General features: G+C 44.8%; 1 protein-coding gene across 8 annotated transcripts in view; it reads left to right on the top strand.

Moving 5' to 3' along the window:
- Positions 1 to 27629, top strand: part of MSI2 (musashi RNA binding protein 2) — a 568931-nt gene that overhangs the window by 417188 nt on the left and 124114 nt on the right. For all 8 annotated transcript variants that reach the window (XM_055001131.1, XM_055001129.1, XM_055001127.1 and 5 more), the window contains exon 9: positions 21589 to 21703. In XM_055001131.1, coding sequence (XP_054857106.1) covers positions 21589 to 21703 — 115 coding nt within the window. The remainder of the gene's footprint in view (positions 1 to 21588; positions 21704 to 27629) is intronic.

Genomic DNA, 27629 nt, shown 5'->3' with positions numbered 1-27629 from the left:
CCCGTCCCACCCATTGCTGTCCTGCTTCTTTTGTTGCCTCCACCACCACCCCCTTCCCTGTCATCTTAGGCCCAGGCTACTTTCTCCATTTCATGTATCTTCCTTGCTTGGGCTGTCTTACACTCGCATCGCATTGGTCAAGGGATAGGGACTGTAACCTGTACTACTGCGTACTTTCCTGTTACAGTAAGTATGCTTCTTTTGGGTTATTTCTACATTATTGAATGTCAAGTTAAATGCTTGTGCGCTGTTTCAGCTCTTTTCAAATCTCCGCAGATTTGCATTTGCATTCCCCATTGCATTGCTGATTGGATGTCCCGTGGCATTTACTTAGCCTGTGTAATCCGCCTTGAGTCTCAATGAGAAAGGTGGATTAGAAATAACATAAAAATAAATAAAATCCATAATCAGTATTCACAATGACATTGGACCTGTGCACATGGCATATATGTCCAAAAGGCAATATGTATAGAGAGTGAGTGGGATTGAGTGTGTGGACTTGAACTTCATGCATTCGTCTCCGTTTGAGATGTGTGCAGGTGTACACATACATCATTTGAAAAATGTCACACAGATGTTTTTGTGCACTGGAGGGGGCCTCGTGGGCATTGTGGCTCATGTGGGCTTCAGCTCTCTGTGCCTCACTGAGCCACAGGCTCCTGCTCCTGTGCAGCCTCGCCCCACAATCAACCATAGAAGCTCCCCCTGTGCTGCAGTCTGCAGAAAGCAGGTGCATTGTGGAAGGCCAGGACTTCTCTGCTGCAGCCGTTTCCCTCGTCGTTTTGGCTCACCTAGAAACAAGCCTTTAGGGAGGGCAGTCCCAAGCAATAAGAAATACCCTCATGCTTTAGGAATTCAGGGATTTTTGTCGCTGCTGTTGTTGCTTTTGTTGTTTTTTTAAGGTACTAGGCAACCAGCTTTATTTTTTCCAGGACTTTTTGTTGGGTGGTGGTGGTTGTTTCCTCCCTCCCTTTTTAATAGCTATTTTATAGCAAGTTTTTAATTGTTGTTTCCTAGATTTTATTGCTCGTTTTACTTGATCTCTTGTTTTAATTAATTAACTATTGTTTTACTGCTAGTCATTTAATAACTGTGGGAAGCTGCCTTGAATAATACACCAAGAGGCGGATTATGAATATTTCACATCATGCTGTGCCTTCCTGATGAATGCTTCTTCCTTCCTTAAAATATTCAAATTGTATCTAAAACCCTTCCCTCCGGGAGTGAGTTGAGTGGAATGGTGACAGGTTGATACACCCAAAGAAAGCCCTGGAGCAGCAGCCGGGCCTAATGCAGAACATTTGGCAGCAGCCTTGCAACCGGGTGCCATACTGTGTGCCAGTGAAGCCAGTGCATTGATGGGTGCCTGTCTGGGAACAGGGCAGGACAGCAGCCTGAGCTTCTCAAGTAGAGACTTGACAGTTGCAACTTGTTTGGAGATGCATCAGTGGAATTAATATGGCCACAAGTGCAGAAATTTGGATTTCTGAGAATCTTTGCTGCCTTTTATTCAGACCTAGTTTCTTTTTATGTAATACGTATATTAGACACTTTTCTCAAAGCATCTTGCAAAATGGATCAGACATGTGGCCCATTTAGCCTAGCATCTTGTGTCACACGGTGGCCAACCAGCTGCCCGGAACAAACGGGGCATAAGGGCCAAGGCCTTTCCCCAATGCTGCCTTCTAGTGCTTGTATTCAGAGGCTGTTTCTGAACGTGGAGGTTCTTTTTAGCCACCACGGCTAGTAGCCATTGATGGCACTCTCCTTCGTGAGTCTATCCTGTTCTATCCACTGGCAGTGAAGTCCAGAATTTATTGCCCATCACCCCAACTGCTAGTATTATGGGAGAGTTCTCTATCCATTCTCTACACCCCAATGTGTAATTTTATAAACTTGGTGGAAACACTTTCCCAAGATGCTGTTTCCCATTCCCACACCTGTCTGTCTGGTCCATGTCACTCTTCTTTCCTTACCTATTTCTTTAACAAAAGAATTCATATTTTTCAACAAATCTAATTCTTGCAGTCACACAATATTATGCAAATGCAGGTAATTCTGCATAATTCTCATTACAGAATGCCATTTCTGTTGTTGCTGCAGCAGTTGTGCACTCTTTTTGCATTTGTTAGCGAATGCTTAGTGTGTTCTGTATTACACACATTATTTGTATGTGTTTATTTCCTATTCAGGGCAGCTCGCAATATTGCAAAGGCATGCATAGATTTTTTTTAAGCGACTACTACAATAATCTTGCTCATCTCTACTTGCCCCAAGAAGGCTCTGCTCAGGCTTGGGCTTTCTCAGATGTCCAGGTCAAGAATCCCACAGTTGGAAACCAAGAATGCTTTGAGTTGATTTTAGGGGTAGAAACCAAGCGGCTCTGCAGGCCTTGAATTATGCCCAGGAAGCAGAGGAGCATCGCTCTTCTGTTGTGCTGTCGATTGCAAATAATCTGCTCTTGGTGCAGCACTTGAGCAATGCAAATGATGTTTGTTCATTTGTTGCCAATTTTCTGGCTGCAAGTGTCCGATCTTCAGAGCAACTTTTCAAATAACGACTTAGATGTTTTACTAAAACTGCCCAGTAAGAGTCATCTCTGGGAAAAGGTCAGGTATCAATCAGTCCATCAATAAAAAGAATGATGAGTTCATTTTGCAACTCTAGCAACCAAGGGCTTCTCACCTCTGGCTTGGCCTCTCAATCTTTGCCTAAGAACATTCCAGTATAACATGAATTTCTGCCAAAACAAAAATGTGCCAATTTAGCCTCATTGCAGTTCTGGCCAAAGTCTTTATCACCCTCACTAAGGAAGCTTTAAAGCATGCAAAGGAGACTTCAAGCTTCAAAGGTGAATGGAACATGATAGAAAGTTAAAATAGCACATGTCTTGAGGAGCACCTTCTTGGGTATTTCTGTTAGTATCTGCTCTGAGTGGTGGTAGAAAAGTAGAAATAGCCACATTTTGTTCAGAAGTGAAAGTCAGTTTGTTTCAGAAATTAGATGTGAGGAGTGGGAGGGAATGTGAGTGGAATTGTAGCAACAAGCTCACCCTTTGTCCAACAGTGCAGGTTCATGGAAGCATACATACAGAAGGCAGGATTCTTTCCACGCAGTTAGGAACCCTGAAAAAGGAGGATTCCCGATAGCGTGGAGGGAGCTGTATGTGCATTGGTCTCTAGTCTCTACATATGTGCCAATGAATGTACGTAAGTGGAGCAGAGCTTGCCATCGTAATCTTACTGCTCCACCATGCATGTTCATTCCCCCACACTGATCATCTGAAAAGAGCTATGCACGCACGCGCACGCGCACGCACACTCTGTTTATCTGCACTATGAGCAAAGGGTAAGGCAGCTCAATACCAAGGCCACTCCTTACCTCTTCCTTGCTCTTGAGTCCCCTTGTATGTAGAAAATATGCTTCCTTCTAGTTTTTGTTTCATTACTTAGTATGTTGGGAGGGCTTTAAACTGACATCACAGACCACTGGCATAGGAATTTCAGGGAAGAAGGATAACAAATAGCAGAGGCTTACCTGGGAAGGCCAGGTCAAAGAGGGGGAATGTTGCAAGGCTTCCGGTGCCTGTATACCTGTGCCCAAATCTTGGGCAATTAGAAGGAGGAACTTGATCAACTAATGCAGATGGAAAGATATGACTTAGTAGGCCCCAGCTTCCTGCCCTTGATGGGGCGGTACTTGTACCGGCCCCAAGAGTCAGGAGCCTGGGAGTGATCCTGAATGCCTCCTTGAATATGCCAGGTCTTCATTTTTCCATCTACAGCAGACTAGGCAGCTTGCCCCCTATCTCTCGACCCGCGACTTAGCTACGGTGATCCCGGCAATGGTCACCTCTAGGCTAGACTACTGTAACACACTCTACGCAGGGCTTCCCTTGGATCTGATCCGGCAGTTGCAACTGATCCAAAATGCAGTGGCACGTGTCATCACCAGAGTGCCAAGAAGTGCACATATTACGCCAGTACTGTGCCAGCTGCATTGGTTACCAATGGAGTACCGAATCAAATTCAAGGTTTTGGTATTAACTTATAAAGCCCTATGTGGATTGGGACCTGTGTATCTTCGGGACTGCCTCTTCCCATATGTGCCCCAGAGGACACTTCAATCCAGTGAAAAACAACTATTAACAGTCCCTGGCCCCAGGGAGGCCTGCCTAGCATCGACCAGAGCCAGGGCCTTTTTGGTCCTGGCTCCAACCTGGTGGAACACTCTGTCTGATAAGACCAGGACCCAGCAGGATCTGTTATTGTTCCGCTGGGCCTGTAAAACGGAGCTGTTCCGCCAGGCATATGGTTGATGCTGGGTTGGGCCCCTGTCGGCCAAATAGGATAGAACGGAGCCCTCCCTATCAGAACATCCACCTCCAAAGAAATTTTAAATGCTTAATTATTTTTGGTGACAGTGGAAAAGGTTTAACTGAATTATTTTAGTGCTGCGCTATATTTGTATTTTTAAATATTTATATTGTATTTATTGTGTTTTAACTGTAAATTTTAATGTGCATAAATGTAATCCGCCCTGAGCCTGCCAATGTGGGGAGGGCAGAATAGAAATCCAAACAAACAAACAAATACATTACAGAGACTTAGTGGGATGATTCCCATGACTAGAATACAGTAGTGGGTGAGGATGAGTTATTCAAGAAGAACAGGAAGTGTCATAGAGGAGGTGGAGTGGCTCTGTATCTGAGGAAAGGGCGTGATTGTCAGGAAATACCAGAGAAGGAGAGTGACAACCTAGTAGAAAGTGTCTGGGTGAAGATAAGGGAGGGAAGGGCAAGCAGTATTGTGACTGGGGTCTGCTACAGACCCCCTAAACCAAGAAGATGAGGTGGATTCTGCCCTTCATAAGCAACTGAATAGGGTTTACAAGAAACATGACCTTGTACTTATGGGAGACTTTTAACTTCTCTGATGTGTGCTGGGAGACCAACTCTGCTACATGCCCAGGGTCATGCAACTTCCTGACCTGCCTGGCCAACAATTTTCTCAATCAAATGGTGGAGGAGTCGACAAAGGGCTTGGCCATATTGGACTTGATATTAACCAACAAGAAAGAGTTGGTTGATGAGGTAAAGCTGGTAGGAATCTTAGGGAGAAGTGATCATGCTCTCCTATAATTCCTTTTGCTGTGGTGTACCAAGGGAGTTTGTAGCCAAAGATTTTAGATTTTAGTAGGGCAAACTTTAATAAACTCAGAGCTATGATGAGAGTTATTCCATGGACAAGAATGCTGGAAGGGAAAGGAGTGAATGAAGGGTGGGCTCCTAAAAGAACACCTCTTGCAGGCTCAAGCTATCACCATCCCAGCAATACTGCTTGCCCTTCCCTCCCTTATCTTCACCCAGACACTTTCTACTGGGTTGTCACTCTCCTTCTCTGGTATTTCCTGACAATCGCACCCTTTCCTCAGATACAGAGCCACTCCACCTCCTCTATGACACTTCCTGTTCTTCTTGAATAGTAGAAGATCAATGGTCGAAGATCTAAGAAGCCAATGTGGATGAACAGAGAACTTTGTGATGAGCTGAGGAGGAAAAGGGAGATATTCAAGAAATGGAGGGAAGGAAGGGCATCCAAAGAAGATAGGTAGGAACTGTAGGGCAGCTGTCAGAGACGCCAAAGCTCAGAATGAATTGATACTGGCCAGGGTGCGAGTGGCAAAACAACAAAAAATCCTCAGATATGTGAGGAGCAAACGGAAAGTGAAGGGAGCAATACTCCCATTGCTGCATGAAAATTGAGAACTTCTGACAGATGTCAGAGAGAAGGCAGAAAGGCTCAATGCCTACTTTGCCTCAGTTTTCTCCCTGCAGGAGAAAATAGGCCCATCTAGAGGTGGTAGTGGGCAAAGCATGCTGATTGACATGGGCAGAGAAATTGTGGAGAAGCATCTTGCTGCACTGGATGTGCACTGAGCCCCTTGGCCAGATGGCGTATGCCCGAGAGTGCTTAAAGAATTTTCAAAAGAGCTTGGAGACTTTGACATGCCGGAAGATTAGAGAAGGGCAAACGTCATCCCAATCTTCAAGAAAAGAAATAAGGATAACCCTGGGAATCACAGGCCAGTCAGCCTGACCTCTGTCCCAGAGAAGATACTGAAACAGATATTAAAGATGTCAGTCAGCAAGCATCTGATGGACAACATGTTGATACGGGGAAGTCCTCATGGACGTGTCTCCAACATGTCCTTCCAGACCAGCCTCATCTCCTATGATTGAGTGACAGGCTTACTGGGTCGCAGGAATGCTGTCGGTGAAGTTTGTCTGGATTTCAGTAAAGCTTTTGACAAAGTTCCTCATAATGTTCTGATGGGTAAACTGGAGGACTGTGGACTGGACTCTAGGATGGTTAGATGAATAGGGAACTGGCTGGATAACCACAACCAAAAGTAGCTGTCAGTGGCATCATGTCTGGTTGCAATGAGATGTCCGGCAGAGTGCCTAAGGGCTCGGTTCTGGGCCCAGCGCTTTATAAATGATCTGAACTAGGGTGTGAAAGGATTACTCATCAAATTTGCCGATGACTTGAAACTGAGAGGAGTAGCAAACACCCTTGAAGATAGGGAATAGAATTCAATCAGATCTGAACACACTGGGAAGGTGGCTGTCATGTATGCCAGCATACCTGCCAATATTATGTTATGCATTTTGTGCTGATCATAACTGTTTGCTAAGGTTGTATTTTGTATAAATCATCTGAGAGTGTGTAAACTGCTAACTTACAATGTACTGAGCCAGTGGGAGCTGTCTGTTATCTATTGAAAGTATTTACTTTCGCTTCTGTAGCAAGTGCCCTTCAATGCAAGCTGTGGGCAGCAAGCAATGTATCTTTTCTCAGAGACTAAGATGATTTCATTCTGCACTATGCCTAGCCTAAACTAATCCGTTTCCAAATAACTCTTTGGGGTTTTGCACCAGAATGTCAACGGATCCAAAGGGTGGGAAGTGTCCCTATAATTAGTAGTGTCCATTTCTAAATAGTCATTTCTGCCAATTGCTACCTTTGTGTGAACACCCTGAACTGTATGGATCTCTAAAAAAATTGCTTCAACTGGAACACCTGTGTGTTAACTGTGGAGAACTTGAAGGGACCTAACTGCCAGGGACTGACATTGGGCAGATTGAATAAGATGCAGTTTAACTTGAATAAGTGCCGCGTTCTCCTCCTGGTTAACAAAAATGCAAAGCATGCATACTGGATGAGGGATACACTTCTGGGTGGCAGTGTGTGTGGACAAGATCTTGGGATACAGGTGGATGGGAAGCTAAGTATGAGCAATCAGTGTGATGCAGCAGCAAAAAGGGGAATGCAGTCTTGGGGTGTATGAACAAAGGCATAACATCCAAATCACAGGATGTCATTGTCCCACTGTACTGCATTGGTCACACTCCTCCTGGAGTATTACATCCTTCAAAAAGGATGTGGACAAATAGGAATGGGTGAAGAGGAGAGCAACCAAGATGATCAGGGGCCTGGAGACCAAACCCTACGAGGAAAGACTGAGGAACCTGGGAATGTTCAGTTTGAAGAAGAGGAGGTTGAGGTGAGACATGATTGCTCTCTTCTAGGTATTTAAAAGGCTGTAATTTAGAGAGGGAAGGGAGCTGTTCCTGTTGGCAACAGAGGATAGGGCTTGAAACAATGAATGTAAACTACTGGAAGGAAAGTACTGGCTGGACATTGGGAAAAACTTGTTCATGTTAAGAGTAATTTAGCAGTGGAATCAGCTGCCTAGGGATGGGATAAGTTCCCCCTCATTGACAGTCTTCAAGGAGTGGCTGGACGAATACTTGTTGGGGATGCTTTAGGCTGTTCCTGCATTTGGCAGAGGGTTGGACTAGATGGTCTGTAAGGCTCGTTCCATCTGTATGATTTTGTAATTCTAAGTTAGCCAGAATTAGTTATGGTTTTACCATCTCCAGTCAGACATTTCTTGTTTCTCACTATCTTAAGGCACAGTTAGAAACCTAGAGAAATGTATTCAGCTAACATAAACTAGCTCTGATAACTGTTGAAGTAACTTCTCATGAATAACCATTTGTCTGTCATTATAAATCCCAGGAAAACGACAAGGACTTTGCAGTTGGCAACATGCCTTTAGCCGTCACAGTTTCACTTTGAGTATCACTTGTATGCTCAGAGTAATGCATGTCATGAAATAGACAATTCAGCTGGATGGAGGAGCTTAGAAACGCAATTTTCCACACATGCACTCTCTATAAACACTCCCAGCACTATGATACAAGCTTCTCAGATCTGGATGAAGTGCGGGTGCCTCTTCTGCATATGCTTTGGAAAGAGACTTATAATTTGGAATTATTCTTAGATTCAATGTAGGCAGAGTAGAACTATCATGCATTCTCATTAACATAATAGCTTTTACATATGCAAGAGTGCTTTATGTATCTTTGCATCTTTTATCCCATGTATACTGCTTTCAATAAAGCTTTTAATTAGAACTCTTGGGTGGTTATTGGCTGGGAAAGCACGCTCCCAGGTCTTCCTGCTTTTTCCCCAGCACATGGGGGGAAGGGGAGCACCTTCTCTCAGTCTTCTAGAGCTCAGCATAACAGTACGTACAATTTAAAACAGAGAGCTCACAGCAGTGTAGGACGGAGGGAAGTGTGACTGCACTGGTGACCACTTGGTGAACTTCAGTTACAGGTAAGTACAACTGTGTTTTTTCCCCTGAAAGCCAGAAGCCTGGGCCCTGGAAGCGGTGAATGCCAGAGGAAGCATTCACTCCCCACTATGAGCTAGTGGTTTATACGTAGCTTTAATTCAACCAAAGTTACGTTTTAAGTTTCCATGTGGTTGCTTTTTGGCATCTTGAAGAATGACATACACGCACACGTATACATCGAGTTTCTCTTGAAAAGGCAGGCTGAGCTGGGACTTTGACGGAAGAAGCATACCTCCTTCCTCCTGCAAGATTGAGTCTGTGCCGGCAGATAGCTGGAAAGGACAGTGGGAAATTGCTGGAGGTTTGGGGGCGGTTCCTAGAGAAGACAGAGTTTGGAGAGGGAGCTCAGTACGGTTGTGGTAGTACAAAGTCCATCCTCAGAAGCTTGCATTTCCTCTAGGGAAACTGACCTTTGTAGTTTGGAGAGGAGGTATAACAGCGGGAAGACTGCAGGGCCTACCTGGAGATTGGCAACCCTAGGAAAGAGGGGGACTCCCTGAAAATCCACAGCCCCCTTGCCTGGGGCAGGCATGGGAGTGACAGAGGACTTAATGTCCTTTGATTTTTTTCAATCAAGGGCTCTAGGACAGGCTTCCTGTCCTGTTGAAAGAACTGCTAATGACGCACACCCAGGCATCATTATGGAAGTGCTTTGAAATACGGGTTGGGGGCTGTGGAAGAGAAGTGTTTGACCATGGGCTGTTCCTTAATGTCATCTATCCAGGCTCAGACTTGCCAAGCATAGAGAGGATTGCTTGTATCACTCCAGCCACATTAATGGAAGATAGTTTACTCTTTCATGAATAAATGGGGGGGAAGTGGGGGGCAAGATTGTCCATAGTTTTTTGTAGGGATTTAGAAATGGACCCAGCATTGTGACCTTTTTGTTTTAAAAAATAATCCTGAAAAAAGGGGGGGGGCACTAGCCTTTGCCTTGCATCCTCATGTGCTATGAAAACCATAAATCAAGCTGGTCTTTCACCTCTGAAACAGTCGCTGATTTTTGTGCTAGCAGAAGTGAATTTCATAGTTTATAGTTTTTACACTGCTAATCCAAACTTCATTTTCCTGTTAATTGTCTGTCTAGGTAGGCTGTATTGTTTTTATATCATTCCGAGCGATAGAAATAGACATGCCGGTAAGGTGTAACCCCAGGACATGCAGCAGGGATGTATAAAGAAATACGATTCTGAAGTGAATTGATGTGCCTGAGTTGATGCTCTAGCATAATTTGCGAGGGGAAAAATTGGCCAATTCTTTTTAAATATTTCTTATAAAAACAATAAAATCTAAAGAGTTCTTTTGGAAATTTAGCTTCTGGTCTCCAGATCTGCAACCTTGAATTAGGTGGTCACACCTTGGAGGCATCCTGCCGGGGCTGCTTAGAGTTGTTTATTGTTTAAATTTTCCCACCCTTAATCTGAGCCTGCCTTTATCTTTACAGCAGTTCTCTGATACAGGCCAGTTGGAGAGTTCCTGGCTGGGGTCAGGGGTCAGGGGTCAGGGGGCGGGGTTGCACTTGGTTCTCCCCAGTGTCACACGGAGACATCCTCCTGACTACCAGGTCTCCTGCATGGGCTATTAGTCATGGCAACTAAGGGGAACCCCCATATTCAAAGGTGGCATGCCCCCGAATAGCCCAGTTGCTACAGTAGGTCTGAGGCTTTTGTGTTGGCTTCCATATTTTTTATTATTATAATAATAACATTTGATTTATATACCGCCCTTCAGGACAACCTAAGGCCCACTCAGAGTGGTTTACAAAGGATGTCATTATTGTCCCCACAACAAAACACCCTGTGAGGTGGGTGGGGCTGAGAGAGCTCTGAGAAGCTGTGCCTGACCCAAGGTCACCCAGCTGGCTTCAGGTGGAGGAGTGAGGAATCAAACCTGGTTCTGTAGATCCCACAGATCCCACACTCTTAACTACTACACCAAACTGGTGGTATTTATTACGTTTTAAACTGTGGCTGTAATTTTAATGTATATAAATGTGATCCGCCCTCAGCCTGCCGGTACGGAGAGGGCGGAATACAAATCTAAACAAACAAATAAATAATAAAATTCCAAGAGGCATTGGGCTGGCCACCGTTTGAAACAGGATTCGAGATTCCTCTGGACTTCCCGCAGGGCTGCTCTGAGACTTAGTGCCGTTACATTCACTTTAGTGAGGCTTGTCGGGGAGAACATGAGCCTGCTGAGGTACCGCGCCGGGGATGGGGGGGGGGGGTCCTTGAATTGTACAAGCTTCCAGAAGATGAATTCGTTCATCGCTTGAGTGTCACTTGGAGATTTTTTTCAGTTGAACCGTGACTAATATTTGTATCAAATAAATAAAAGCATAAATGAACTTCCAGCCACTCCTAGGTTTCTTGAGCTGTGAGGCCAGCTGAAGCTGGTGAAATTCAGGCAGACCCACCTTGTGATGGGCCAAGCCGAGTGTCGCTCGAGGTGATGGCCAGCCAGGCCCTGGAGACTTCTCCTGACTGTGCCGGGTGATGCAAATCGAAAAGATTGTCAAGCATTATGCCTGTCCCTGGGAAGTCATTGAGCCTGGTGGGCAAGGGAAGGGCGGGATGGGGAATCTTGGGGAGGAGAGGCAGTTGGGAACAGTAGGAAGAGGCGGAGCTGAAGAAAGAACAGAAGGAGAGAAGGGAGCAGCAGGAGGTTGGAGAGGAGAGGATTGGGAAAGTGGGTGCAAATGGGCTGAAAGGAGCTTTCAGTGACAGTGGCTGTCTCCTAGCCACACTCAGTGATTGGACAACCAACAGCAGTAGCACGTGAGTGCTTTGGCACCAGACTTATTTGTGTCTCCTCATATTTTCTCTAAGATAGTAAAGCCTCTGAGTTGATTTTTTAATCCATAGTAAAAAAAGAAATATTATCCAAACCCACTTTAAACTCTTTTTTTAAAAAAAAATATTGGGTGAGTATAATATAAATGTTTACATTTCCCAAATCTGCCCATTCTTAATCTATTCCCCCACCCTTTCCCTCCCCCCTTTCTACTATAGACTTCCAACAGCTTTCCAACCCAATATCTAACTACTCTGCTTAATATTATTTGGCTATTTAGCAAATAAATTGTTCTCTTAACTCAGTTACTATTTCACATCATTGTCCATATTTCCCCCTTGTAATGATCACTAACTCCTCCCTTAATCAAAAACTAAAAATTATCTAATGCCCACATCTCCCCTTTTACGTCCCACTTTTTTTCTATATGCTGTTTCAATTTCCCCCAGTCTTTAAAAAATTCTTCTGGATTTTGTTCTCTTAGCTTCCTTGTTAATTTGTCCATTTCAGACATATGTAGTAATTTTTGTATCCAATTCTCTACAGATGACACTTCTTGTGTCTTCCACACTTGAGCATACAATATTCTTGCTGCCGTTGTCATGTAAAATACTAATGTTCTGTCTTGAGGAATAATTCCGTCTAAGTTCAAGTCCAGCAAAAGCAGTTCTGGATTTTTATTTATTTGGATTTGTAGAATTTGAGACATAGCTTCTATAATATCCTTCCAGAACTGCCTTGCAACATCACAAGTCCACCACATATGATAAAATAAACCTTCATGTTTCTTACATTTCCAACATTTATCAGACATTTGATTATTTCCGTATGCTATTTTCTTCGGTGTCAAGTACCATCTGTACATCATCTTATATACATTTTCTTTAATATTGGTGCATGTTGATATCTTTAAGGTGTTCTTCCACAAGTGTTCCCACGCCTCCATTGTTATGTCTCTGTTACAATTTATGGCCCATTTCACCATTTGCACTTTAACTGTTTCATCTTCTGTGTACCATCTTAACAGGACCTTATAAACTTTAGATATCTTTTTTTTTCTTTTTTTTTCTTTTTCTTTTTCAAACCCACGTTAAACTCTTGATAGCCTCTTTCTAAGCTGCAGTTGAGACCGAATGCATGACGCGAGCATCTGGTAGGCTGCAGAGTTTGGGCAGTAGTCTGCGTTCAGTGGGTATAGTTGCCCTGGTTTAAGTTGGTCTGAGACTAAGGCGAAAGAAAAACTTTGGAGTAGAACATAACAAGTAGCCACAACTAGCAGTTTGAAAGGCCGTGAAGAAGCGAAACGGAAAAAACCAAGGCTTGCAAACCCGTTGCCAATCTCCCACCAGGAGCTCCAGTTGGGGCAACACGGCGGGATAATTATACTGCATGATAGAGTATGGATTAAATGTATAACTCTGGAAATAAGAAGAACAAAGTTGAAATAAAAAGGAACATGTGGATTCTCTAAGTGCACATTGGTTTGATTTTCCGTGCCCGCACTTTAAGAGGAATTGGTCTGCTTGGACGCCGCGTCCCCTTCCTTGGAACTTAAGTTGCTCTGTGGCATTGCTTGTGAGTGGCTCATGGGCAAGTGTAACGGACAGAGCCAAGTCCATCTCTTTTCTTATCTGCCAGTTCCTTTTGTACCCTGGTGATCTGACTGTTGTGGACTGATAAATGTACTTAAATGCTTTCAGGTCAAATTTTGTATTTTAAGATAGTTTACTGCAACTTTGGCAGACAGAGGTCAGACCAAGGCTGTTTCCACACATCCCAACATAGTGCTAAACCAGTTTGGTGTAGTGGTTAAGAGCGTGGGACTCTAATCTGGAGAACCGGGTTTGATTCCCCCTTCCTCCACTTGAAGCCAGCTGGGTGACCTTGGGCTAGTCACAGCTTCTAGGAGCTCTCTCAGCCCCACTCACCTCACAGGATGATTGTTGTGGGGATAATAATTACGTACTTTGTAAACTGCTCTGAGTGGGCATTAAGTCATCCTGAAGGGCGGTATATAAATCAAATGTTATTATAAATTCACAGACTGAGAGCGTCTTCCTGGCACAATTTCTGATGTGTCAGAAATCGTGCCAGGAAGACGCTCTCGGTCCGTATGCTATGCTGAGATATATGGAAACAGCCCAAATTAAACTAACTCACTAGGCATGGTGGTTTAGTTTAATTGCCACTCTTGCATGGGTATGTTCAATCACACAGGTAATGCCAGTTAAAAGAAATTTTATTCTAGATTAATTCTAGATCTAAACATTCTAGCATCTTGTAAAGTACAATATTATTAGTGGTAGATGATGCACTGTCCAAGAGAGTGTAAGCTTTAGGTAATGTGTAAATGATTGTAAATAGGCTGGGATAAATGTATATAGCGTTTAACTTGGTTTTCTTTTCAGGAAATGTTAGTGTTTATTTTATTGCGTAACTTTTATATATATATAAATATATATAAAGTGAGCTTTGACTCATGAAAACTTTCCACTGGAAAATTTTGCTGGCCTTTAAGGTGCTCCTGGATTCAAGGTTTGTTTTATATGTACTTGTATGGGCAGTTTTGGCTCTGACCTGGATAGCCCAGGTGAGCCCAATCCCATCAGATCTCAGAAGCTAAGTAGGCTCAGCCTTGGTTAGTAACTGGATGGGAGACCTCCATCGAAGACCAGGGCTGCAGAGGCAGGCAATGGCAAACCACCTCTGATAGTCTCTTTGCTCCACCAAGGGTCGCCATAAGTGAACTGTGACTTGAGGGCATTCTCCACCACCAATATGGCTCGTTGTTAAAAAATTTGTATGTACTTGAAGTGCTGTCCTGCTCCCTGCAGGCTTAGCTGGGCTGAACTCTCTGGGAGTACGGCCTGGTTTGGCTGACTAGGCTCAGGAGTGCCAAGCTGCCATGGGCCTATGCTGGGGGCTCAGAGCTTGGAGCGCAGGGCTTGCACCTAGTGGACCAGTTGGTTCAGCAACGCAGCCTTCTCAAACCCCAACCTAAATAAGCTAAGTGGTGATCTAGTTCAGCTGCATCTACTAGCAGGTGCTGAGACTCTTGAGGCTGAGCTAGATCCTGCAAGGAATTACCACTCTCAGTGTTCTGCTCTGGATCTACAGGGAGGTAGTGCACAGCCTGGCACATCACCTTCTCTGTGCCACTTCAGCCTGGGTCCTACAGTGCCACCGTTCCTGCAGTGCGGAAGAGGTCTTGGTAGGCTGTGGGCCTGGGTTCGTGTCCTGCCTGGCAGCCTAGAGATTATATCTCGGGCCAGCAGCAGGGGCTCGCAGGCTTTGGCAGGGCGGCCTTTGGTGTTGCTGGGGTATGGTCAGCAGATGCCTTTGCAGCATCAGGTCCTCCCTAACCCCCACAGGTCCTGCTGGTTCCCTGTCCCTGGCTCCTCAGTCTGTTCCTCTGAGCTCTCCAGAGCTGGTTGGAGAGCTGGTCAGATGCTGATCGGAGGGCGATCATGGCAAGTACTGCTTATTGTTCAGAAAATACTTATTTTAAGACTCCCTTTGGGTTCTCAGGTGCCCGATAGTGGTGGGCAAACTTCCAGTAATTTGCCCCCATGCCCACAGACAATCAGCAGGAGGTTGCATACCACCCAAAGATTGCCTGCCACCAGCATGTACTTTGGGCAGTGTGTGTGTGTGTGTGTGTGTGTGGCCAGATCTGGGGGGGTAGGGGGGTTGCTTGCCCTGAGCGTCGGCAAACAGAGGGTGCCGGAGCAGCTGCTGGCTTGGAGCGCGCAGTCCCGGCTCTCCGCCAGCAGTGCAGGCGGCTGCGTGGGAGGGCTGGGAGGCTGCCCGCACCATGCTGGGCATCTGCTGCGCTGACCGGGTGGCCGGCTTACCGTGCACTCCCGTCCCTCCAGCGGCAGCACAGGCAGCTGCGCAGCTGGGCTGGGAGATCTGCAGCAGTCAGAATGGCAGGCACACTCCTGTGGGCACCCCGCATGATGATGTCACAGAAGTGACATCATCACGCACTCCTGGGAGCGCGTGCATGGGAGCGAGTGTGTGGGAACAGGGGTGCTGCCGGACTTGTATTGCCCCGGGTGCTGGCAACCCAAAATATGGCTCTGCCAGCTCTGTGGGAGTGCAGCACTCCCACAGGAACACTTTCACGGCCGGTGCGATGATGTCCTTCAGATAAGGTGTGTAACGGGGACCCCCCCCCCATCTCCTGATGAGACCAGGAGATACGATGAGTTGTTGAAGGGGGAGGCGTGTGACAGAAAGAGCCAAGCCTCTCCTTTTTCTTATCTGTCGATCCCCTTTGTGTCCTGGTCGTCTGGAGAGACAGCCAGCAACAGCCAATCAGGGGCCTTGGGGCGTTGGCAGAGAGAAGGAGAGGAGCAGAATTAAAAAATAGCTGCTTCACAGGCACTTGAGTCCGAGAGAGTTTAGAGGTTCCTGAGGTAGGACGGGAATCTTGCTCTGTCTCCACTCACGTCAGGGGGGAGAGGACTGTTTAATGTGGTGGCCTAGCGTAGCACACAATGCCAAGTGCTTGCAGTCCAGTACTTAGGCCTGTTTCACAGGTCTTTGGCCTGTTTCACAGGTGTACTTGGTGGTGTGGCAGGGAAGTGTGGTGTTAATCCCCAAATCAATGCAAGCGAGCATCATGAGCATCACAGGGGCACTGGACTGAGTGGGGGGTTTCCTATAGAAAAATTTTACTTCCCTCTTCTGCCATTTCAATGCATCACAAAGTGGTGGTAGTAGTGGGATATTTACAACAAATGCCACCCAGTCTGACAGGAAATTTTCTTGTGGTGATTAGAAATAAAGTTCCAAACCATTAAAAGTAAATCCAGAGGTAAAATTGCAAGTGAAACAGTTTCATAGGACATTTAAATCCCTAATTTATATGCTTATGTGATTGAGAATGAACAAGGGAGCCACTGTTGTTTTCTCCTCTTACAAGATGGTGCTGATCAGTACATTTGCCCAAAAGCGTGGCAAACAAAATGTGCTGCCAAACTGTTCTGTGTTTAGGCATCATTGTGATTGGCTCTCCTGTTTCCAGGGGAAGACATAGAAAACAAAGAGGTACTGTTCGCTTCTTTTACCTCTGGTGATATTTGATGTTTCTTGCCTGTCATTCTAAATGACGGAGGACAATCTCCCCGGCGTTTGGAGGAAGCAGATTTTTCCTCCAGCTTGCCTTTTTTTTTCTCCCCTTGACCTCAGTTTTTCCTACTTGTCGCTTCCATTATTTTCATCACTTCTCAAGATGTTTGTATACCCTTCAGTTTCTACTACAGCAAACTTTATTATTTAACCAGGTGCAGGAACTGTGCGTGGAGACTAGAAAAGAGGCTCAGTGGAGCAGATGGGGACGGAAGAGACTCCCTTCAACAGCAAGGGGAAAGTGGTGCTGAGGGGATAATGGAGGTGTCCATGTGACCCCCCCCCTCCCCCGAGCTCGCCTCCTTTTCCCTGGTGCCCAAACGGACTGTTTCGGGGCAGGGGAGGGGTTTCCAACACTGACATGGGCTCAGGCTGGAAGCCTTCCCTGTTGGGTTTCGCTCATGGCTTTCTTGGCGTGTCCTGCTCTAGGACTGGGACTAGAGCCAGACTTAGTCTTGTCGTCTCTGGTTGAGGCTCTTCTCTTTTGGCTCTCAATCCTCCCAGTAATAACATTTCACAGGGTGGGTTGGTGGGTGTCTGTCTGATCACTGTTGAGACAAGAAGGTTTTTGCCCCTGATCAGGTTCTATTCCACCACCGCCACCCCAGTTTCTCAAACAATTCCAGCTTTCTGGTGCAGTTGCTAGCACTGGCATAAATTCTGGTTGCCAACGAGAGTAATACTGAGGAGAAATCTGTTATTAGGATGTTTATTTCATTCTTGGTTTTGGATTTTGCATGGACCAATACGGCTGTGCAGCTTTTCTACTCCAGTAATGCTGTGTGTGAAACATGATGCATTCTGACCAGGGCTTTTTTTCAGAGGAAACGCTCCAGGACAGCACCTTTTCAGCATTGGGACGGACTGAGGGGGTGAACATCATGAGTACCAGCAGCTCCTTTTTTTGAAGGAAAAAAAAGCACTGATTTGGACATAACTCATATCTGGGTTTACCCAAACTAGCTTGCTGACTGCACAGCCTCATAACAGCTTGCAGGGAGCTTATCCAAGCACCAATTGAGGGCCCAGTTGAGGTTGGGACTGTGGTGTTTGGGAGTGGAGGAGCTCCCCCCTCCCCTCTGCATGGTTTCCTCAAGCTGATACAGCTTGGGGGGGGGGGTGCTTTTTGCCTCATTGTGGAGCTGTATATACGGAATTTAGAACACATGGAGCCCTGCAATGGGGCAAATGAGCTATGTGGAAGCTGTCGTCCCTCCTTCCCTAGTGCTATGGTCCCAATTCAAATCAGGAACCTGGGTGAGTAAGGTCCCCCACAACTGCCATGTGGCTTCAAAGAATGCACATTGGGTCAGGCTGTGTGTTTGAGGATGCTGCCTGCTGGTCCATTCTAGATTCACCAGTTGTTGACTAATAAACCAACCATAGGGTTGGATCCAGACTAAACTGACAAGTCCACCAATTGTGTTTCCGCTGCAGACCCTCCCTTTATGTCATTCTTCAGGGTCTCGCCATCCCCCATGACCAGCATTTTGTGGAGTTCAGTGGGCTGCAGTGGGAGGAGGCAGGAAAGTTCTGTTCTTTGGATGGATGGAAAATTTAGTCCAGATAGAATCTGTGGATCTTTGTCTGGAGTGGACAGTAGATAAGAGATTAAAATATGGAAACAGGTGCCAGGCAGGGCTGGATGCTAAAGTGCAGTCTACAGGTGTACATCTAGTGTTGTGAGGATGGACCAGACGTGGATGTCGCTTTGTTGTCACGTGACAATGCCTTGAAAGGTTCCCTCCACAAGCATGACTTAACAGGATGACTGAATGGCAGTAGAGAGTTCTGCTGTGAGTGCAAAGGACTCAGGATCTGCTGGGCCTACTGAAACCAGCGTGAAAGCAGCACGCCAAGCTCTGTAAGTGATGAGGGTTTACATTTACGGGGTTAGGTGTGGGAAGGAATTCACTTTGGTAAACTCAAGCGATTATATTTGATTCTGTGGAAACATACAGGCCCAATCCATGTCCTTCCAGTTGTCTGTGAAGTAGAGGGTGGGATAACTTAAAGCTACATGACCTGGAGGAGGGGAATTGATTCCTCCCCCTGCAAACTGTCATCTAAAACTAGAAAGCTAGCTGTTTTTTCTGCTGGCAGAGCTGACTTCTGGTCTTAGGGCTGTGTTAGGAGAAAAGCAAGTTTTTAAAAAGCATTTTCAGGATGGTGAGTTCAGGGGAGAGGATTCCATTTCCACCTGCTGCCTGCCTGCCCAGGCTGTGCTTTAAAGGACTGCACGCCCGCACTTTATGCGAGCTTGGCGAACTCAGGACCCAGACTGCACATCTGGCTTATCCCTAGTGGCTTCCTCTCCCAGTTTGCTCTCATCCCACCAAGGGCAGTAGTCCTGACCCACAGGTTTGTTTGGTGTGGCCATAAGTAGGGCTTAGTGATGCTTCTTTCCAGCATGCCAAGGGTTCTGGCAAAGCTGTTTGTGAGAAGCCAATATTTTGACAAGTTTGTTGGCAGCACAGAGGCATTATTGCTCTGAGAAATATTGCAGACTGAATAAATAAGATACGCTGTGAGGCAATGCAGGATGGGGGTAGGGTGGGCGGTTTTGTTTAAAATACTCTCGTTTCAATTTGTTAACCTTTATGTTACCTAAATGAAAATTGTGCAAACCTGAAATTTCCGCTGATCGGGTTGCCTAGGAACCACCGGTCGGTTCCTCTAAGACAATGGATAGACTGTTACCGGTAGGACTGTTAGAAATGGAGCCAGTTAGCAAGATTATCCTGCATTCTGTCTCATGTAATTACCTGTTTTGCACCTCTGAACAATGCCCACCTTTCCTTCCTCACTCCAGTGGCAGAGTTCGTGCACACAGTGCTTCCTGTCAGGCACGCAGTCAAAAACAGATCTCTGTGCCTTGCTCAAAATCCTGGTGAAGCTGGACCTTATTGCCCTGTCTGAAGCAGCATCTTAATTATATGTACAAAGGCTAATTCTCAATATTGTCACACTCCATTGTGACCAAAATGGGGTCTCACAGATACAGGGCCAGGCAAAAAGGAGCCATCTTGATCATTATGAGCTGAACCTCCAGGGTAGGGAACCATTTTTCCTCCACCTTAGAAGTACCCCTTAACTTTCTTCCATTGGAATGAATGGTTGGCACTCTCTCTGTAGGGAAGAACATCTTACTGTAATGAAAACTCTCAGCCATCAAGGAAGGACTGGGGTTTGAAGCAGATACCATTTTCTACCCTCATAAATGTGGGATTTGGTGAACCAAGAAGATTTTGAGTCAAAGGATGAGGATTCTATATATGACTGAGCTTCTGTCACCTTTGGGTTTAGGGACTACAATGAAATGGGAATGGGTGTATTTGCTGGGGACATTGTGCCAGATGAGGTTGGCCCATCTCTCAGTTGTTGGGAGGTGTGATGCACAAGCGATTCCACTTCTAAAGCAACTGCACTGCTGGCATTCAACATGTTTCCAAGCTCCATTTGACATGCTGGTTTTGATCTGTAATGCTCATCACAACATAGCATCTACCTGCCTGATATATTTGGAAGTGGGGGGCCTTCGTGGGTGGGCAGACAGGCTCTTACTTGCCCCATGCCTCAAGGAGCAATCAGCTAGCATGTTGTTTGATGTAATGTTTATATTCACCTTTGCATATAGCACTTCTCCTGAGCTATATGTAAGAAGTAATAATTACATATTTTGATAGTTCCATCCTGGTGGCTTAACAGAAAAGAAGCATGGTAAAGGGAAACAAAGATTTAGGTATACTTTCTTTCTCCCTCTGTTTTGCTGGTGGCAATAAACTTAAAATGTTGCTTTTCAACTTTTTTCCATTCACACCTAATTGTCAGCACATTCGAAGTGACAAGAATGAAGAATACAAAAGATTTATAGATGCAGAGGAGTTAGCCGTGTTAGCCTGTGGTAGCAAAATCAAAAAGAGTCCAGTAGCACCTTTAAGACTAACCAATTTTATTGTAGCATAAGCTTTCGAGAATCAAGTTATAGGATCTGAGGAGAAACCAGATACAAAAATGAGGAACTGAACCCAGGAGGCCCGTCCCCTCCGAGTCTAGTCTCTGGGTCCCCCCCCCCCCCAAAAGCCTTTCCCTCCCAGCCTCCCCCACAATACCACGCAAGTAGAAATAGTTCTGAATTCAGCCCTGTGCTCTGCCATTTTCTTTTGGTTATGGTTGGAGGTACATGCTCTTGAAAGCTTATGAGTCAAAAACTTGTAATGTGATAAAAGTTGCATTAAGGTTAGCATGAAGAACCCTCTGTTGATAAGTTTTTACAGCAATCCCTGCAGAAAAACATTTCGATGCCTATGCTGAATTAAACTCCTTGCCCGTAGGCAGCTACTACTTTGCTGCTTGGGGGGTGGGGGGGGCGTTATGTTGAACAGGCATGTCCTTTGTACTCACACCCATCTTGTGGGGGAAAGTGCTTATCCTGATGGTCTCTCAGTGCCAGGGAAGAAATTGCAGTTGCTGCTGGCTGGGTGGGAGAGATTATGGCTACCATTGTGTTTAGTTTCATAGGACATAGTCTTGCCCTATGACATATTCCTGCAGCTGACATGCTACTGGATGGAAAGAAGCATGGCTCATGCAAAACAAAAGAACATCAGTGACATGCTTCTTGCGCAAAGAAGCAGCTGTCCAGAGATGCCAGAAACTCCCAGGCTGGCTGCCTGATGGGTCCTAGCGTCAGCTCTTTAGCTGCATGGGTTCTCTAGTTTATTCTCTCTTCCATAGCTGGATTCTACTTTGTTTTTGGAAGTACCCGTAACTTAAATATACTCTTTGAAAATCATTTTACCCTGCTGGCCTATTTTTTAAAGTTCACATTTTCCAGAAAAGAAATGCTAAAAATAATTCTCCCTCCTCCCACTTAACCAGACCAATTCAGCATTTGACATTTTACATGAATTCATTTGCATCTCATTTGTACATGTTTCTGCTTAATAGGTGGAATGTAAGAAAGCACAACCTAAAGAAGTGATGTTTCCACCAGGGACGAGAGGAAGGGCTCGAGGATTACCATATACCATGGATGCTTTTATGCTAGGGATGGGAATGTTGGGTAAGTGTGCAAGAGATGAGCCATTGGCAAGACTTGAATTTGTATTTTCTGTACATATTCCGGGACTCAAAGGTACATCAGCTATCTGGCTTTTGTGAGGAACAACTAGCCAGGATCTCAGATTTTTTCTCCCTCCTGTGGCAAACTGATTTTGTATTTCTGTTGTACAAATCAGACTTGTGATTCATTATTTTTCACACCATTTTGTTTCCTGGCACTAAAAGTTTCCTGTAAAATGCAGGTATTTTTATCATTATTTGCACATCTGTAAATTAGCATTATGTAAATATATTATGTCTGAATAATGTATATTGAACATATAAATAGCATACGAAATTGCATACAAAAACTATACAGTGTCTGTACACAATACAGACAAATCTTGAAAACGAACAGAGAAAAGTAAAAAATCAAAAATGATGATAAAAAACATGAGCATTCATATAATACAACTATAAAGGAACATTCATTCATCCCTATATGTGACTTGATGTGGGTGTTGGGGGCACAGTAATCTTTTCACTGCCACAAGATGCGCACACACCCTTTGGAATACCAAAATTTGCATTTAAATGGATGTTTCCAATAGACTGGTCTGCTTAACATTCACAAAAATAAAATTATGGCTAAAAATGATCTTTTCCTCCCCCTACCTTAAGACAAATTGAGTCACACATTCTTAAAGGTATCTTTGACAGTACCGTATAGATAATTAAAAATCTTTGTGGCTTTAAATGGCACATAAGCTGTAAAAAGTAGTGGGAGAGGCATATTAGCATAGGTTGTATCAATAATTAGAAGTTCCAAGGAGAAAGGCGACATTTGAGTCCAGACCATTGTGTCCAGAAGATACTAATTAAATGGGATAAATGGTATTTAATGGTGAAAGTCTATTTGCGTGGCAGGTCATCTTAGTTATAATTGGCTCTCCTTTGTTTCTTCTTAGTTGCTTTTCCTATATAACTTGGCAATTTTATATACACACACATTTTGAGAGGTCTGCTAAATTGCTATCCATTGCTAAAGGGTATTTCCCCCTATTTTTTCTATTTCCCAGAAATATTCCATTCATTCTCCCCTCCTGAATTTATCTGCCTTTGTTTCGTATTGAGATAGACATTGGCAGCTACTGCCATTCAAGCTGAACCCCAGAAAGGGGCTAAAGTCAAGGGGCTGTACCTTTATTTCCCTCAGGTAGTATGAAATTACTGTTTTCCATTGACCTAGAGTCCATAGATTCTTCAGTCTATGTATGTCACTACAGTAATCACAATTATCAGACCTACAGGCTTGCATTCAGCTTATTGAGAGTTCTCAAGTTGTCATTATAGCTTTTCTCCATAATGGTCTGGTTATATAAAGCTGGCTTATAGAGAGTCAATTCATTGATCCATCCAGCCCAGTATTACTTGACAGAGGATCACAGGCAGAGAAGTTATTTCCCAGCCTTGCTACCAGGAGACGCCAAGGATTGAACCTTGGCCCTTCAGCACACAAGGAAGTAATGATGATGAGCGGAGTTGTAAGTGATAGGTTTGGGCAAACTTCTCACAACACACTTAGACTTGCTCATCATATATCTGATCTGATTTACTTGGTCTTTTTAATGTAAAACAAATATTATTTATTTAAAACATTTATATGCTGCCTTTCCACCCAAAATAGGGTCCCCAGGGATTTCAAAGGAAGTGTTGGGATTCTTCCAAAATGTGCATTTTTCCTCAAGAGCCACCATACAAGAAACAATAGTAGATAAATGCCCGTATAATAAGAGATCAGTATGAAAAAAGAGTCCATTACATCTCAGATTACCCATACATGCAGCAGGAATATCAGACAAATATTCAAAAACTGTCACTCTTATCTAGGAGTGAGCACCCCCCCAAAAATTCACTAAATCATTACTAGAAATACCGACCACCACCACCACCCCAATCCAGAATTCCCTGAATACTGGATTGATTCTCTGATTCAGTTCAGGAATATTAGAGACATTCGGTAAAATCCAGCCATTGTTTCCTATGAGAAAATCAATCCAGGGGGCTGGGGGAGGGTCATTTAGACTATCCTCTAAAGACCCTCACATTTCATGAAGATTGGACCCCCAGCCAGTCTCCATTATTCCTTATGGGAAAAACTATCGGGGGGCTATCCAGGGGGCTAGGGGTGGTGTTTTCAAACTGCACCCAATTTGCAGGGATCCTACTTCTGACTGTTCTCTAAAGACACCTGTGTTTCAGGAAGATTGGGCCCTATGGGCCAGTTCTGTGGACCCCCAAAGAATGTGCCCCCAGCCACTCCATTGTTTCCTATGGGGGAAAAGTCAAAGCTGATTCCCATTGCAGAAACAAACTGGAGCAAGGTAGCCATGGCCAAGGCACACTGCCAAATGCAAGCTGAGCTCATCCCAGAGAAAGCCCAACAGAAGCAAACTGTAACACAAGAATGGAATCTCCCCAGATTCAAAGTGAAGCAAGAGGACCAACATCACACCAGAGAATCACATCCATTCCACCCAAATCAAACTGAAGCGACACTGTTGCAACTTAGCCCAACAGAAGCAAACTGAAGCACAGGAATGGAAACTCCCCAGAACCAAAGTGAAGCAAGGAGACCAATGTCACACCAGAGAATCATGTCCATTCTACCAGACCAAATTTAAGAAAGTATTTTAATCCAAATACCAAACTGAACTGCACCCCCTCTCTTCCCATGATCTCAGTATTCCTGTCTAGAATTCTCACAAGATTAGGCTGAACTTGCTAATAAACATTAAAGAAAGTCCTTTGAAAGTTCTTACATTTCCCATTCATGCACCTTCAGTCCCTTGCTTATCCCTCCCCATGGCTAAATTAAGGAATCCTAACTGGCTGCAGTGGTTCAGTGTTCTGCCCCAGAAATGAAAGATGCCATTTTGTTAGTCTCGAATTCAGTTACTTTGTTTTATATTTGTTTTATTTTTTTATTTGGTTTTCTGTTTGCTGTTTGGGGGGAGATTTGTTTGCTCTTAACCATTCAGAGTTTGCTGCAGTGACCTGCAGGCCCTTATCTTGGAGTTCTGCTTAGCCAGCTCCAGGGACACCTTTTATATACAAGGCCAGAGCCCCACCCACCAGTGAAGGTGAAATATAGCTCAGGCTCCTCAAGTTTCCTCGTTTCCTTTTGGTTCCTAAGGAACAGCCGCTAATTCCCAGTCGAGCAGCCATTGCCAGCTGTTCTACAGTACCAAGTGAAATGAGGACATCTAGGTTATATATTGCCCTGACCTGGATGTCCCAAGCTAGCCTGATCTCCGTAGATCTCTGAAGTTAAGCAGGGTTGGTCCTGGGTAATACTTGGATGGGAGACCACCAAGGAAGTTCAGGGTTGCTATGCAGAGGCAGGCAATGGCAAACCACCTCTGAACATCTCTTTTCTTGAAAACCACAAGGGGTCATCCTAAGTTGGTTGCAACTTGACAGCACTTTACACACACCATTTATACGTTCAGTAGGGAAACAGCCCCCAAACTACCTTCTAATTTCTGTCAGTCAGGGGATGTTTAAATGTCCCAGGAATATGCCAAACAGTGATAACTGTGCAGTGCCAACAATTCAAGGGCCACTCATCACAGACCCAGCCTGCAGTGCTGACTACCGTCATTGGCTCACCCATTGCCTCCACTGGTGGTATGAGAGCAGGGAACTGATGAAATGGCACTGATCACTGCTGCTGCTGCTGCTCCTGAGCAAAGAGGCTCCTCCTGCACTGGCAGAGCCACTGTAGCTTGTTCCTGGCTGTCAGAGTTCTTCCAGGGTAGCTTCCCACCAGGAACTTGTCCGCTAACTTAGGTGGCCAGTCCATGTCTGTTACCAGAGCTTAATTCCAGCATTGCTCTGTCACATATACTGACGGTAAGCCGTAGGAAAGGATGTTTAGAGCCAGAGCCCACCGCCATTCATCAGAAACCCAGATTTAACCCTGGGGCATGATCTGACTCGATTTTTGCTTGGATTAACTCTTGGAAATAAGATTATTTTAGACATTAAAGTTTAGCTGATTATGGAAACCACAGGCCAGCACCTCCTGCAGTTGAAAGGAAGTGACGTGGATGAGTTTTGGCAAATGTTTTCTTGCCGAACAGGTGCCTGTCAGTGCACAAGGGGTGCTCAGATTCATTAAGAGATCCAGATTGGTTCTGTTCCACAGGCTTTTGCAGGGTGACTCTTAATGTGATCTTATTAGGTTTTAAATCATCCTGACTGGCTCTGAGTGAGTAATTGATTCATGATGAAGGCCAGATGCTTAATTATCTGCTCCAACTCCTCTCGTACCCCCTGCACCCCTTACCAAGCTCTGGGTAGCTGTTTCGGTGGCATCATTATGAACCTGCCAAGTTATTGCAGAGAAGTCGGAGTCTGCCTGGCCCATTCCGTACACGTCTCCCTAGTTGCCTGTAACAAGTTCGCTTCAAGGTCGAGGCTGTCAGCAGATTCTCAACAGGCAATCAGAATCTTCCATTCCTAGCCTGTCAGCTGCACAGCGGTGGAATTCCCTCCCATGAACAGAAGCAGGGTGTAATTAACTCATCAAGAAAAATTAGCATGGGGAGACTGATGCGGACTGATACTTCACCTAGTATCCTAAAGACCTTTGGTGGACTGTTTGTAGGAGAACGAAAGGAAATAAAATTCTTTGAAAGCTTTGTTGCTTTCCTCCAGATTTAGAGGTTATCTTCTTCCAGTATTTGTGAGGGGGGACCTTCTGAGAACATTATGGCAAAATGTTTTGCGTTAGTAAAACTGTTTGGATTATTAGTATCTATCTACCATATTTTTTATCCTGTCCTTTCTCCAAGGAGCTCAGGAAAGCTTACAGAGATTGTTCCTCTTCCATTTGATCCTCTAAACAACTCTTTGAGAGGTGAAGTAGGAGAGTGCGTGATGCAAGATCACTCTCTTAGTGTCATGGTGGGAATAGCGAGTTGAACTTGCTCCTAGTTCTGTTTGATAAAGGAAGGTTTGACGCTCGAAAGCTTATACCCTGTTGGTCTTGTGCTACTGGACTCAAATCTTGCTCCTAGTGGACTGCTCTAACTACTACAATACACAGCCTTCCAATGGTTTGTCCACGCAACTTGGTCAGAAATGATTTTTTAAACCAACTGGATTCAAAAGCACCAGCATTGCCTTTCAGGAAATGGAATAGATGATCCACTCTGACTAAAAATTTTACGTTTGCTTTTTTAGAAGTCATTCCAAAAACTAGGTTGGAGTTTGGTTCTAGAAACAAAGAAGCTAGTGTTTAGCAACCTTGCCCCTGCATTGTAGGGGCTGGAGAAAACATAAGAAATGCCCATGTACTCCAGTACCCTGTTTCTCTCTGGCTAACCAGATGCACCCTGTGGGTTGGTGCCTAATGAATTTTGGCTCAGGTCAAGGGATTATTCTCATTCCTAGATTCTGTTCCCATCTTATGACTCTCTGCTTTGATACAGAATGTATTTGGTATATTGGCCCCAAGGAAAATAGATCAACCAGGTGTGGCAACCATTTTGCAGTTGTAAATATGCATGATTTTCAGCTGTGCAAGATGTTTTATAGAATGAGAAGTATTTTGATGCCCACTTGTTTCCCATCCTGTAGAGTCCAACTTCACTGAAATTCCTACTGTGACTATTGGACAACCCTTCCAGCATTGCAAGGCCCTGTACAAGACCAAAAAAAAAAAGTTATCAAAAAGATGAGGCGGCAACTTGAAAAAGACCTTATCTGATCATGGACCCACATTCCCTTCTTGAAGTGTATGCCACTTCCTACCCATTCTAGAGTCCTTCGGTATTCTTCCTTAGATTAGATCCCTTGCAGTGACAAGCATTTTAGCTGAGATCTTCATAAATACGGTGCCTGAAGCTTCAAAGTCAGCTCCCCTTCCTCCAAGCTACAAA

Source organism: Eublepharis macularius, chromosome 17 (genome assembly GCF_028583425.1).
Source record: "Eublepharis macularius isolate TG4126 chromosome 17, MPM_Emac_v1.0, whole genome shotgun sequence".
Classification (NCBI taxonomy): domain Eukaryota; kingdom Metazoa; phylum Chordata; class Lepidosauria; order Squamata; family Eublepharidae; genus Eublepharis; species Eublepharis macularius.
Note: the sequence above shows the minus strand (reverse complement) of the source record. Positions and strands in the feature narration are given on the sequence as shown.